The sequence below is a fragment of the Eleutherodactylus coqui genome, chromosome 1, assembly GCF_035609145.1.
Source record: "Eleutherodactylus coqui strain aEleCoq1 chromosome 1, aEleCoq1.hap1, whole genome shotgun sequence".
Lineage (NCBI taxonomy): Eukaryota > Metazoa > Chordata > Amphibia > Anura > Eleutherodactylidae > Eleutherodactylus > Eleutherodactylus coqui.
In genome coordinates this window covers 153,285,400-153,298,722 of record NC_089837.1, presented here as the reverse complement: position 1 = coordinate 153,298,722, position 13,323 = coordinate 153,285,400, and the positions used below count along the sequence as shown (strand labels likewise).

The 13,323-nt window shown below is 48.9% G+C and overlaps 1 protein-coding gene across 1 annotated transcript in view; it reads right to left on the bottom strand.

Annotated features, from left to right (window-relative positions):
- LOC136627036 (probable cation-transporting ATPase 13A4) overlaps positions 1 to 13,323 on the bottom strand; it is a 218,476-nt gene that overhangs the window by 29,217 nt on the left and 175,936 nt on the right. The window contains exon 28 of the mRNA XM_066601991.1: positions 964 to 1,052. Within this exon, the coding sequence (XP_066458088.1) occupies positions 964 to 1,052 (89 nt within the window). The remainder of the gene's footprint in view (positions 1 to 963; positions 1,053 to 13,323) is intronic.

Sequence of the window (13,323 nt, the reverse complement as noted above, 5' to 3'; positions counted from 1 at the left end):
TAGAGATACTGCTGCTGGTTAGTAAATGATTAAGGCTGGTTTCACATCTGCAGCAGAACCTCTGGCCTGAGGTTCCGTCACAGATCCGGCTGAAAATACCGGAAGAAAAAGCACTGCTTGTACTGCTTTTTCGGCCGTCCGAAAGCTGGGCAGAAAGTAGGTGGATCCCATTATAATTAATGAGGTAGGTCTCTGGACGGAACTGTTTGGCCGCAGGGATTCCCTTTTCCTGTTTCCCGATTGAAGAAGGAATCTGGAATCCCTGCAGCAGATTTAAAACCACCCTTACTGTCCCATAGATCTACCGTATTTATATATAAACTGCTCAGCAACGTTCTACTTGATGCAGTTAATTTATGAGGCTGTCCTACATAGAAATAGAGAAGATATCCTGCTCTACTATGTGTGCAGTGCATGAGAAAATCACAGCCTGTTGTCTCCACTGACACAGAGTGATCATGATATTTGGTTAAATAGATATAAAAACAGTAAGGTATCATTTAAAGTACTATGATTTATTAAAAAGAAATGCTTGCAAAAGTAAAGTTAAATGTGAGCTTTGCTCATTCATAGGACTATTAGGCTGCTCTCACACAGCCCGCTTTTTACCATGATTAGTGCAGTGTTTCAAACTTTACGATAATCGTGGTACAACGCCTCCATTCATTTAAATGGGGCTTCACAGACTAGCACATTTCTAACACCATGATTTTCAAGCATTGTCTGCTCTATTTTCATGCATTTTAGCACTTTTTAACGCACCTCATCACCCATCACATCACAATGATGGGGTGCAGTGAAACATGCTGTCAAACACTGCGGAATGCATTAGAAATGCTGTCGTTTTGAACGTGGCGTTTTGCTAACGCATGTGTGAGAACGGCCTTAGTGTAAAATAAAGAATTTTACTACATAGTTAAGATAAATTTACTGTTTGCAAGACATTAAATTCAAAATGATTACCTCCATAGTGGTATATAATGCGCCAATATCAGCAAAGAGGAGAAACAAATAAGCTGCAACTTGAAGTATAATCATAATTGACAAAATATCTGTAAAAAAAAAACAAAAAACATTCAATTAATGCCATCAACACGTGTGTATAAACAATTATGAAAGCCATGCTGCTAAAGAAATGCCTGACTGATGTGAATATCAACAAAATGAATGATGGGGTGGTGTACACAGAAGAGAAGTGAGCCCGCAGCAAAGATCAAATTAAGATCATTATTAAAGTGCTCAGTTTAATACCCCAGATAGAAGACTCTTATGTTTGTTTTCCAGTCCACAGCCTTTCCCCTTGTGCTAGTTCCTCATTACTTATGAGATCAGTTGTATCGGTCTTCCCCCGTACCTCTTACCATTACAGTTAAGCCGTGGAGTTGGTAGACCTGTGGCAAATTAAATTGGCATTGCACTGAACTGCAGATGAGTTCTTCCTTAACTTATCTCTAAACCCAACATATCTGAGATGTATGGTGCAAGATGTTAAAAAAATAAGAAAGGAAACATATACCTCTAACTGATGTCATCAATCATAGAATCATAGAATGGTAGAGTTGGAAGGGACCTCCAGGGTCATCGGATCTAACTCCCTGCTTAGTGCAGGATTTACTAAATCATCCCAGGCAGCCTTTGTTTGAACACTTCCATTGAAGGAGAACTCACCACCTCCCGTGGTAACCTGTTCCACTCATTGATCACCCTCACTGTCAGGCCTCGGTCAGACGACCGTTTTTTGCCGCGATTTGCGGATCGCATGACGGATGCGCATCCGCAAATCGCGTGACCAAGGCCGGAAAAAAAAAAAAAAAAAATTGCGGGAAAAATCTGCACCTAGCCGCGTTTATCTTAGCAGCAAAACGGCCGTCAGACACGAGGAATCGCAGATCGCGCCTATCTGCGATCAGCGATTCCTTGTGTTTTAATATATGCGCTCAATGGGGCCGGCGGCAGCAGCGCCGACCCCATTGAGAACATATACGACAAAGATCATTCTCCTCTGCCACAGCTGTAACAGCTGTGGCAGAGAAGAACGATGTTCGCCCATTGAATTCAATGGAAACGGCAATACAGCCGGCTCCATTGAAAGCAATGGGCTGCCGGCGAGCGCGGGATGAATTTTCGAGAAGGGCTTAAAAATATAAGCCCTTCCCTGAAAATCATCCTGAAATGTGTAAAAATAAAAAATATATATATACTCACCTTGTCCCTGCAGCCGGAGTGCAGCCGCGGCCGGCCGGCAGTTCTCCTGAACTGCTCTGTGTAGTATTCAGCAGGCAAGGATTTAAAATCCCCGCCTGCTGAATGGGCTGCCTCTGATTGGTCACAGCCCTCACCAATCAGAGGCAGCTCTCACTCCCCCATTCATAAATGGGTGAGTGAGTGCTGCCTCTGATTGGCTGAGCGCAGGGACCAATCAGGGGCAGCTCTCAGCTGTCATTCAATAGAGCTACAGGGACAAGGTGAGTATATATATTATTTTTACACATTTTAGGATGATTTTCAGGGAAGGGCTTATATTTTTAAGCCCTTCCCGAAAATTCATCCTGCGCTCGCTGGCAGCCCCTTTGCTTTCAAAGGAGCCGGCTGTATTGCTGGCTGCATTGAATTCACATCGTTCTTCTCTGCCACAGCTGTTACAGCTGTGGCAGAGGAGAATGATCTTTGTAGTATATGTTCTCAATGGGGTCGGCGCTGCTGCCGCCAGCCCCATTGAGCGCGTATGATAGAACACAAGGAATCCCAGATCGGTGCGATCTGCGATTCCTCGTGTCCTATAATTTATCGGACATCCGCATAAAAAGCGGCCATGTGTCCAATGCCATTGCGGAGCAATGGTTCTATTTATGCGCAGATCGCATGCGCAAATCGCGCAAAAAAACGCGCGTCTGACCGAGGCCTCAGAAAGTTTTTTCTAATATCTAATTTGTGTCTCCTCTCTTTCAGTTTCATCCCGTTGCTTGTAGTCTTTCCTTGTGCAAATGAGAATAGGGTTGATCCCTCTACACTGTGACAACCCTTCAGATATTTGTAGACAGCTATTAAGTCTCCTCTCAACCTTTTTTGCAAGCTAAACATTCCCAGATCATTTAACAGTTCTTCATAGGACATGATTTGCAAACCGCTCACCATCTTGGTAACTCTTCTCTGAACTTGTTCTAGTTTGTCTATGTCTTTTTTAAAGTCGGGTGCCCAGAACTGGACACAGTATTCCAGATGAGGACTGACTAAGGAAGAGTAGAGGGGGATAATGACTAGAGATGAGCGAGCACCAAAATGCTCGGGTGCTCGTTACTCGGGACGAACTTTTTGCGATGCTCGAGGGTTCGTTTCGAGTAACGAACCCCATTGAAGTCAATGGGCGACCCGAGCATTTTTGTATTTCGCCGATGCTCGCTAAGCTTTCCTTGTGTGAAAATCTTGGCAATTCAAGAAGAGATGGGAACGACACAGCAACGGATAGGGCAGGCGAGGGGCTACATGTTGGGCTGCATCTCAAGTTCACAGGTCCCACTATTAAGCCACAATAGCGGCAAGAGTGGGCCCCCCCCCCTCCCAAAAACGTTTACTTCTGAAAAGCCCTCATTAGCATGGCATGCCTTAGCTAAGCACCACACTACCTCCAACAAAGCACAATCACTGCCTGCATGACACTCCACTGCCACTTCTCCTGGGTTACATGCTGCCCAACCGCCCCCCCTCCCCCCCACAGCGCACACCAAAGTGTGCCTGCGCAGCCTTCAGCTGCCCTAATGCCACACCACCCTCTTGTCTATTGAGAAGTGCGTCTGCCATGAGGAGGAACCGCAGGCACACACTGCAGAGGTTGGCACGGCTAGGCAGCGACCCTCTTTAAAAGGGGCGGGGCGATAGCCCACAATGCTGTACAGAAGCAATGAGAAATAGAATCCTGTGCCACCGCCATCAGGAGCTGCACATGTGGGCATAGCAATGGGGAACCTATGTGCCACACACTATTCATTCTGTCAAGGTGTCTCTGCATGCCCCAGTCAGACCGGGCTTTTTAATTCATAGACACAGGCAGGTACAACTCCCTATTGTGAAGTCCCTGTCGACCGACAGCATGGGTGGCTCCCTGGAACCCACCGGCGGTACATAAAAATATCCCATTGCATTGCCCAACACAGCTGAGGTAGTAATGTCGTGCTTAATGCAGGTGGGCTTCGGCCCACACTGCATGCCCCAGTCTGACTGGGGTTCTTTAGAAGTGGAAACAGATGCATTTATAATTCCCTGTGGACCCACAGCATGGGTGGGTGCCAGGAAGCCACCGGCGGTACATAAAGATATCCCATTGCATTGCCCAACACAGCTGAGGTAGTAATGTCGTGCTTAATGCAGGTGGGCTTCGGCCCACACTGCATGCCCCAGTCTGACTGGGGTTCTTTAGAAGTGGAAACAGATGCATTTATAATTCCCTGTGGACCCACAGCATGGGTGGGTGCCAGGAAGCCACCGGCGGTACATAAAAATATCCCATTGCATTGCCCAACACAGCTGAGGTAGTAATGTCGTGCTTAATGCAGGTGGGCTTCGGCCCACACTGCATGCCCCAGTCAGACTGGGGCTCTTTACAAGTGGACACATGTAGGTTAAACTCCGTGTGCACCTACAGCATGGGTGGCTCCCTGGAACCCATCGGCGATACACAAAAATATCCCATTGCATTGCCCAACACAGCTGAGGTAGTAATGTCGTGCTTAATGCAGGTGGGCTTCGGCCCACACTGCATGCCCCAGTCAGACTGGGGTTCTTTACAAGTGGAAACAGATGCATTTATAATTCCCTGTGGACCCACAGCATGGGTGGGTGCCAGGAAGCCACCGGCGGTACATAGAAATATCCCATTGCATTGCCCAACACAGCTGAGGTAGTAATGTCGTGCTTAATGCAGGTGGGCTTTGGCCCACACTGCATGCCCCAGTCAGACTGGGGTTCTTTACAAGTGGACACATGTAGGTTAAACTCCGTGTGCACCTACAGCATGGGTGGCTCCCTGGAACCCACCGGCGATACACAAAAATATCCCATTGCATTGCCCAACACAGCTGAGGTAGTAATGTCGTGCTTAATGCAGGTGGGCTTCGGCCCACACTGCATGCCCCAGTCTGACTGGGGTTCTTTACAAGTGGAAACAGATGCATTTATAATTCCCTGTGGACCCACAGCATGGGTGGGTGCCAGGAAGCCACCGGCGGTACATAAAAATATCCCATTGCATTGCCCAACACAGCTGAGGTAGTAATGTCGTGCTTAATACAGGTGGGCTTCGGCCCACACTGCATGCCCCAGTCTGACTGGTAATATGTACCTTAACAATAACCTCGTTGGTGGTAATGTGGTGGTGACTGCGGACCTGGTAGCGCGGTTTAATGTAGTTGGTTTTCGGAATGTGGCCAGGATTAAGTGGGCCGTGGCGGGGGATGTTTTGGAGGCACCACGTGTCCTCTCCACGTGTCCGTGGTTATATGCACCTTAACAGTAACAGCGTTGGTGGGAAATGGCCTCGCCGCCATCATGTCTTTGGGAAGCCTCTGTTTCCACACCCCAGAGACATACCATTAGCAGCGGTATAGGCAGAGCCCAGAATTAGTAACATTTCAGCCGTAGCATTAGCGACAGGCCCCACTAACATATCACTAGCAGCATTATAGGGGGAGCACAGTCTTAGTTCCATTTCAGTAATAGTAGCAGCCTACACAGGCCCCAGTAACAATTCCGAAGCAGCAGTATAGTGGGAGCGCAGTCTTCGTTCCATTTCAGTAACAGTAGCAGCCTACACAGGCCCCAGGAACAATTCCGAAGCAGCAGTATAGTGGGAGCGCAGTCTTAGTTCCATTTCAGTAGCTGCAGTATAGCCAAGGCCCAAGTTACATTTATGTAGCTAAAGTGTCGGCCAACCCCACACACACTTCTGTACCATGAGTGCAGGCGAAGAACATAGAAATTGCTATGATTACACTGTAGGTGAGGGCCCCAAAACATTGGTGTACAAACAGTACTAATATACCTCAGTAAAAATTGGCCATGCCCAACCAAGATGGCAGGTGAAACCCATTAATCGCTTTGGTTAATGTGGCTTAAGTGGTAACTAGGCCTGGAGGCAGCCCAGTTTAACGAAAAATTGGTTCAAGTTAAAGTTTCAACGCTTTTAAGAGCATTGAAACATATAAAAATTGTTTAGAAAAATTAGATGAGTGAGCCTTGTGGCCCTAAGAAAAATTGCCCGTTCAGCGTGATTACGTGAGGTTTCAGGAGGAGGAGCAGGAGGAGGAGGAGGAATATTAGACACAGATTGATGAAGCAGAAATGTCCCCGTTTTGGATGGTGAGAGAGAACGTAGCTTCCATCCGCGGGTGCAGCCTACGTATTGCTTACGTATCGCTGCTGTCCGCTGGTGGAGAAGAGAAGTCTGGGGAAATCCAGGCTTTGTTCATCTTGCTGAGTGTTAGCCTGTCGGCACTGTCGGTTGACAGGCGGGTACGCTTATCTGTGATGATTCCCCCAGCCGCACTAAACACCCTTTCCGACAAGACGCTAGCCGCAGGACAAGCAAGCACCTCCAGGGCATACAGCGCTAGTTCAGGCCACGTGTCCAGCTTCGACACCCAGTAGTTGTAGGTGGCAGAGGCGTCACGGAGGACGGTCGTGCAATCGGCTACGTACTCCCTCATCATCCTTTTACAGTGCTCCCGCCGACTCAGCCTTGACTGGGGAGCGGTGACACAGTCTTGCTGGGGAGCCATAAAGCTGTCCAGGCCCTTAAAGACTGTTGCACTGCCTGGGCTGTACATGCTGCTCGATCTACGCACCTCCCCTGCTACCTGGCCCTCGGAACTGCGCCTTCTGCCACTAGCGCTGTCGGATGGGAATTTTACCATCAGCTTGTCCGCCAGGGTCCTGTGGTATAGCAACACTCTCGAACCCCTTTCCTCTTCGGGAATGAGAGTGGGAAGGTTCTCCTTATAGCGTGGGTCGAGCAGTGTGTACACCCAGTAATCCGTAGTGGCCAGAATGCGTGTAACGCGAGGGTCACGAGAAAGGCATCCTAACATGAAGTCAGCCATGTGTGCCAGGGTACCTGTACGCAACACATGGCTGTCCGCACTAGGAAGATCACTTTCAGGATCCTCCTCCTCCTCCTCCTCAGGCCATACACGCTGAAATGATGACAGGCAAGCAGCATGGGTACCGTCAGCAGTGGGCCAAGCTGTCTCTTCCCCCTCCTCCTCATCCTCCTCATGCTCCTCCTCCTCCTCCTGAACACGCTGAGATATACACAGGAGGGTGCTCTGACTATCCAGCGACATACTGTCTTCCCCCGACTCTGTTTCCGAGCGCAAAGCGGCTGCCTTTATGCTTTGCAGGGAACTTCTCAAGATGCATAGCAGAGGAATGGTGACGCTAATGATTGCAGCATCGCCGCTCACCACCTGGGTAGACTGCTCAAAGTTTCCAAGGACCTGACAGATGTCTGCCAACCAGGCCCACTCTTCTGTAAAGAATTGAGGAGGCTGACTCCCACTGCGCCGCCCATGTTGGAGTTGGTATTCCACTATAGCTCTACGCTGCTCATAGAGCCTGGCCAACATGTGGAGCGTAGAGTTCCACCGTGTGGGCACGTCGCACAGCAGTCGGTGCACTGGCAGATTAAACCGATGTTGCAGGGTGCGCAGGGTGGCAGCGTCCGTGTGGGACTTGCGGAAATGTGCGCAGAGCCGGCGCACCTTTACGAGCAGGTCTGACAAGCGTGGGTAGCTTTTCAGAAAGCGCTGAACCACCAAATTAAAGACGTGGGCCAGGCATGGCACGTGCGTGAGGCTGCCGAGCTGCAGAGCCGCCACCAGGTTACGGCCGTTGTCACACACGACCATGCCCGGTTGGAGGCTCAGCGGCGCAAGCCAACGGTCGGTCTGCTCTGTCAGACCCTGCAGCAGTTCGTGGGCCGTGTGCCTCCTATCTCCTAAGCTGAGTAGTTTCAGCACGGCCTGCTGACGCTTGCCCACCGCTGTGCTGCCACGCCGCGCGACACCGACTGCTGGCGACGTCCTGCTGCTGCTGACACATCTAGATTGCGAGACAGAGGTTGAGGAGGAGGAGGAGGAGGAGGAGGGTGCTTTAGTGGAAGAAGCATACACCGCCGAACATACCACCACCGAGCTGGGGCCCGCAATTCTGGAGGTGGGTAGGACGTGAGCGGTCCCAGGCTCTGACTCTGTCCCAGCCTCCACTAAATTCACCCAATGTGCCGTCAGGGAGATGTAGTGGCCCTGCCCGCCTGTGCTTGTCCACGTGTCCGTAGTTAAGTGGACCTTGCCACTGACCGCATTGGTGAGGGCGCGTACAATGTTGCGGGAGACGTGGTCGTGCAGGGCTGGGACGGCACATCGGGAAAAGTAGTGGCGACTGGGAACTGAGTAGCGCGGGGCCGCCGCTGCCATCATAGCTTTGAAAGCCTCCGTTTCCACAACCCTATACGGCAGCATCTCAAGGCTGATAAATTTGGCTATGTGGACGGTTAACGATTGAGCGTGCGGGTGCGTGGCGGAGTACTTGCGCTCCAACACTTGCGCTAGCGACGGCTGGACTGTGCGGTGCGAGACATTGGTGGATGGGGCCGAGGACAGCGGAGGTGAGGGTGTGGGTGCCGGCCATGAGACGGTAGTGCCTGTGTCCTCAGAGGGGGGTTGGATCTCAGTGGCAGGTTGGGGCACAGGGGGAGAGGCAGCGGTGCAAACCGGAGGCGGTGAACGGCCTTCGTCCCACCTTGTGGGGTGCTTGGCCATCATATGTCTGCGCATGCTGGTGGTGGTCAGGCTGTTGGTGGTGGCTCCCCGGCTGATCTTGGCGCGACAAAGGTTGCACACCACTGTTCGTCGGTCGTCAGGCGTCTCTGTGAAAAACTGCCAGACCTTAGAGCACCTCGGCCTCTGCAGGGTGGCATGGCGCGAGGGTGTGCTTTGGGAAACAGTTGGTGGATTATTCGGTCTGGCCCTGCCTCTACCCCTGGCCACCGCACTGCCTCTTGCAACCTGCCCTGCTGCTGCCCGTGCCTCCCCCTCTGAAGACCTGTCCTGAGTAGGCGTTGCACACCAGGTGGGGTCAGTCACCTCATCATCCTGCTGCTCTTCCTCCGAATCCTCTGTGCGCTCCTCCTTCGGACTTACTGCCCTTACTACTACCTCACTGCAAGACAACTGTGTCTCATGGTCATCGTCCTCCTCACCCACAGAAAGTTCTTGAGACAGTTGGCGGAAGTCCCCAGCCTCATCCCCCGGACCCCGGGAACTTTCCAATGGTTGTGCATCAGTGACGATAAACTCCTCTGGTGGGAGAGGAACCACTGCTGCCCAATCTGAGCAGGGGCCCGAGAACAGTTCCTGTGAGTCTTCCCGCTCCTGAGCATGTGTCATTGTAGTGGAGTGAGGAGGCTGGGAGGAAGGAGGAGCAGCAGACAGAGGATTCGGATTTGCAGCAGTGGACGGCGCAGAACTGTGGCTGGACGATAGGTTGCTCGAAGCACTTTCTGCCATCCAGGACAGGACCTGCTCACACTGCTCATTTTCTAATAAAGGTCTCCCGCGTGGACCCATTAATTGGGCGATGAATGTGGGGACGCCAGAAACGTGCCTCTCTCCTAATCGCGCAGCAGTCGGCTGTGACACACCTGGATCAGGAGCTCGGCCTGTGCCCACACCCTCACTTGGCCCTCCGCGTCCTCGGCCGCGTCCACGTCCTCTAGGCCTACCCCTACCCCTCAGCATGCTGTATTACCAGTGATTTGATTTCACAGGCAGGAAATAAATTGGCGCAAGCCTGCAGGCCAAATATAATTTTTAACTTTTTTTTAAAAAGGAAAGGCCCACTGCCTCTAGTGAATGAATAATAAGTTTAATAACTGTGTTGCGGCCCTGCAAAAGTGTCACAGAACTTTACTGTTGCAGAGTTATTAACTGTGGCAGAGCAGTTATTTCCCAGGCAGGAAAGAAATTGGCGCAAGGCTGCACTCAACCGTAGCTGGTTGCGTCTGATTTTTTTACGTTCTCCACGCAGCACACACGTACCCAGAGCCCTTAGGACTGACAGAGGTAGGGCAAATATAATTTTTTCCCTTTTGTTTAAAAGGAAAGGCCCAGTGTGCCTATTCAATGACTAATATAACTGTGTTGCAGCCCTGCAAAAGTGTCACAGAACTTTACTGTTGCAGAGTTATTAACTGTGGCAGAGCAGGTATTTCCCAGGCAGGAAAGAAATTGGCGCAAGGCTGCACTCAACCGTAGCTGGTTGCGTCTGATTTTTTTACGTTCTCCATGCAGCACACACGTACACAGAGCCCTTAGGACTGACAGAGGCAGGGCAAATATACTTTTTTCCCTTTTGTTTAAAAGGAAAGGCCCACTGTGCCTATTCAATGACTAATAACTGTGTTGTGGCCCTGCCTACACAATTCTGTGCCTGTAGTATCAATGCAGGGTGCAATGCTCTGCACCGCCGATTTTGAGGAAAAAAAAAAAAAAGCAACACAGCTAACAGCAGCCTGCACAGTACTCCACACAGTTAAATGTGGCCCTAGAAAGGACCGTTGAGGTTCTTGAAGGCTACACTCACTCCTAACACTCTCCCTACCTAAGCACCACTTCTGTCCCTAATGCCGGGTGCAATGCTCTGCACTGCCGATTTTGAGAAGAAAAAAAAATTTCTCCACTGCTAACAGCAGCCTGCACACAGGTAGATGTGGCCCTAAGAAGGACCGTTGGGGTTCTTGAAGCCTACACTCACTACAAAGACTCTCCCTACAGCAACTCCAATAGAACAGCACTTTCCCTCAGCTAACTCACAAGGCATGTGTGGCGAGCCGCGGGAGGGGCCGACTTTTATACTCGGGTGACATCTGATCGCCCCAGCCACTCACAGCAGGGGGGTGGTATAGGGCTTGAACGTCACAGGGGGAAGTTGTAATGCCTTCCCTGTCTTTCAATTGGCCAGAAAAGCGCGCTAACGACTCAGAGAGGAAACTGAAAGTAACCCGAACACCGCGTGGTGCTCGTTACGAGTAACGAGCATCCCGAACACGCTAATATTCGCCCGAGCATCAAGCTCGGACGAGTACGTTCGCTCATCTCTAATAATGACCTCACGTGATCTATACCCTTTGGTCTCTAAATGCATCCCAGATCTGTGTTTGCCTTTTTGGCTGCTGCATTACATTGCTTACTGATGTTCAGTCTATGATCTATTAGTATACCAAGTCTTTTTCACACGTCCTGCTACATAGCTCAATTCCTCCTGTTCTGTATGTGCTTTCTTCATTTTTTTTTGCCCAGATGAAGGACTTTGCATTTCCCCTTGTTAAATACCATTCTCTTAGTTGCTGCCCACTGTGCAAGCTTTTCTGGATCTTTTTGAGTAATCTCTCTCTTGCCTAGTGTTAGCTATCCCTCCTAGCTTTGCGTCATCAGCAAATTTGATCAGTTTTCCATCAATTCCCTCCTCTAGATTTATAAAAATGTTGAACTAGACTGGGCCTAGGACAGAGCCTTGTCGTACCCCACCTGACACATTCTTCCACTTGGATGTGAAGCCATTTATGACCACTCTTTGAGTATGATCACTCAGCCAGTTGTGAATCCACCTAACAGTTGCCTTGTCAATCCCATATTTGGTCATTTTTTGAATAAGTATAGTATGATATACTTTGTCAAATGCTTTACTAAGGTCAAGATAAACTATATCCACCACATTTCTCTGACCAACCCAGTCGGTGATACTGTCATAGAAGGAAATTAGATTAGTCTGGCATGACTTGTTTGTTACAAACCCCTGTTGGCTCTGGTTAATTACTCCATTTTCATCCAATTACTTGTTTACATGCTGTTTAATAATTTGTTCAAAGATCTTTCCCGGTATGGAAGTCAGGCTCACAGGCCTGTAGTTTCCTGAATCCACTTTCTTCCCTGTTTTGGAGATAGGAACAACATTTGCCCTTTTCCAATCTTCTGGGACTTCTTCTGTTCTCCAGGAATTTTCAAAGATTATGGCGAATGGTTCACCCATAGACTCCATGCAATGCAATCACCCATAGACTCCCTTGTTAACCACTTAAGGACGTGGCCTTTTTTTAATTTTCATTTTCTTCTCGCCACTTTTAAAAAATTAGAACTTTATTTATCCATCTTTTATTTATCCAAAGTATATTTAACGTATACGTTTTCTTACTGGATGACAGTCACCTTTGATGCATGCCATCCATTGTCAATAGACTCGCATATTAAAAAAGGATGCATTTAAGAAGGTCCTGCTATTTTCTCACGCCTGCAGGGCGGCTGCATAGCTTTGCAGCTGCAGCCCTGTTGACTCCAATGATGTCTTTCTTTTGTTCATGTTCTTCCCCATGGACTAGTACGGGCTCTGCTAACTGTTAATTGGTAATGTGAGACGTGATTCATCGTGAGTGGTAGAGACTACCCACTCAATACATTCACAGTATTGTAAGCTGAAGCGTTTGATACTGTGCCGCATAAATGGTTGGTATAAAAAACGAGAATGCTTGGTCTGGGTGAGAATGTGTGTAAGTAACTGGCTTACTGATAGAAGGTAGAGGGGGGTTATAAATGGTACATACTCTGAATGAGTCACAGTTACTCAGGGGTCAGTTTTGGCCTTATTCTTTTTAATATATTTATTAATGAGCTGGTAAAAGGATTGTGCAGTAAAATATCAACACAAAACTATGTAATGATATTAACACAAGAGAGGATGCAAGGAGATTGCAATGGGATCTGGATAAATTAATACGCTATATGTCTTTTATCGGCCTTACAAACTACGTTACTATGAATCTAAGAGGAACCCACATGGAGGAACATGGGCAAGGATAAAAAGGAGGACAGACCTCATTGGACTCCATGGGGTCCAATGGCTGCAAAGAGGGTCTGTGGGTGCAAAGCTATGCAACTGGCAACACTTACATGAGGACATGACAGGTCCTCTTTAAAGTATATGTCATCATATGTACAGTACTCTTTATATTTGTACCATCGTATCTGCCAAGAGCAGAGTCAGCCGGTACTGTAAAATAAGCTAATTTTGCTAAAATTCTAATGAAATATATGGATACATTGCCAATTTATCTTGGCATACAACCCCAAAACTAAAATTTGTTTCAGACTTCTATACAGATATTCTAAAGGTATCTTGTACCATCCATGAGGCTACCTTCCTTGTCGTCAAAATTTTGTCCCATAAATATTCCATTACTTCATGTTCCCATCTTCAACTTGGGGAAGCAGGGGGCATTAT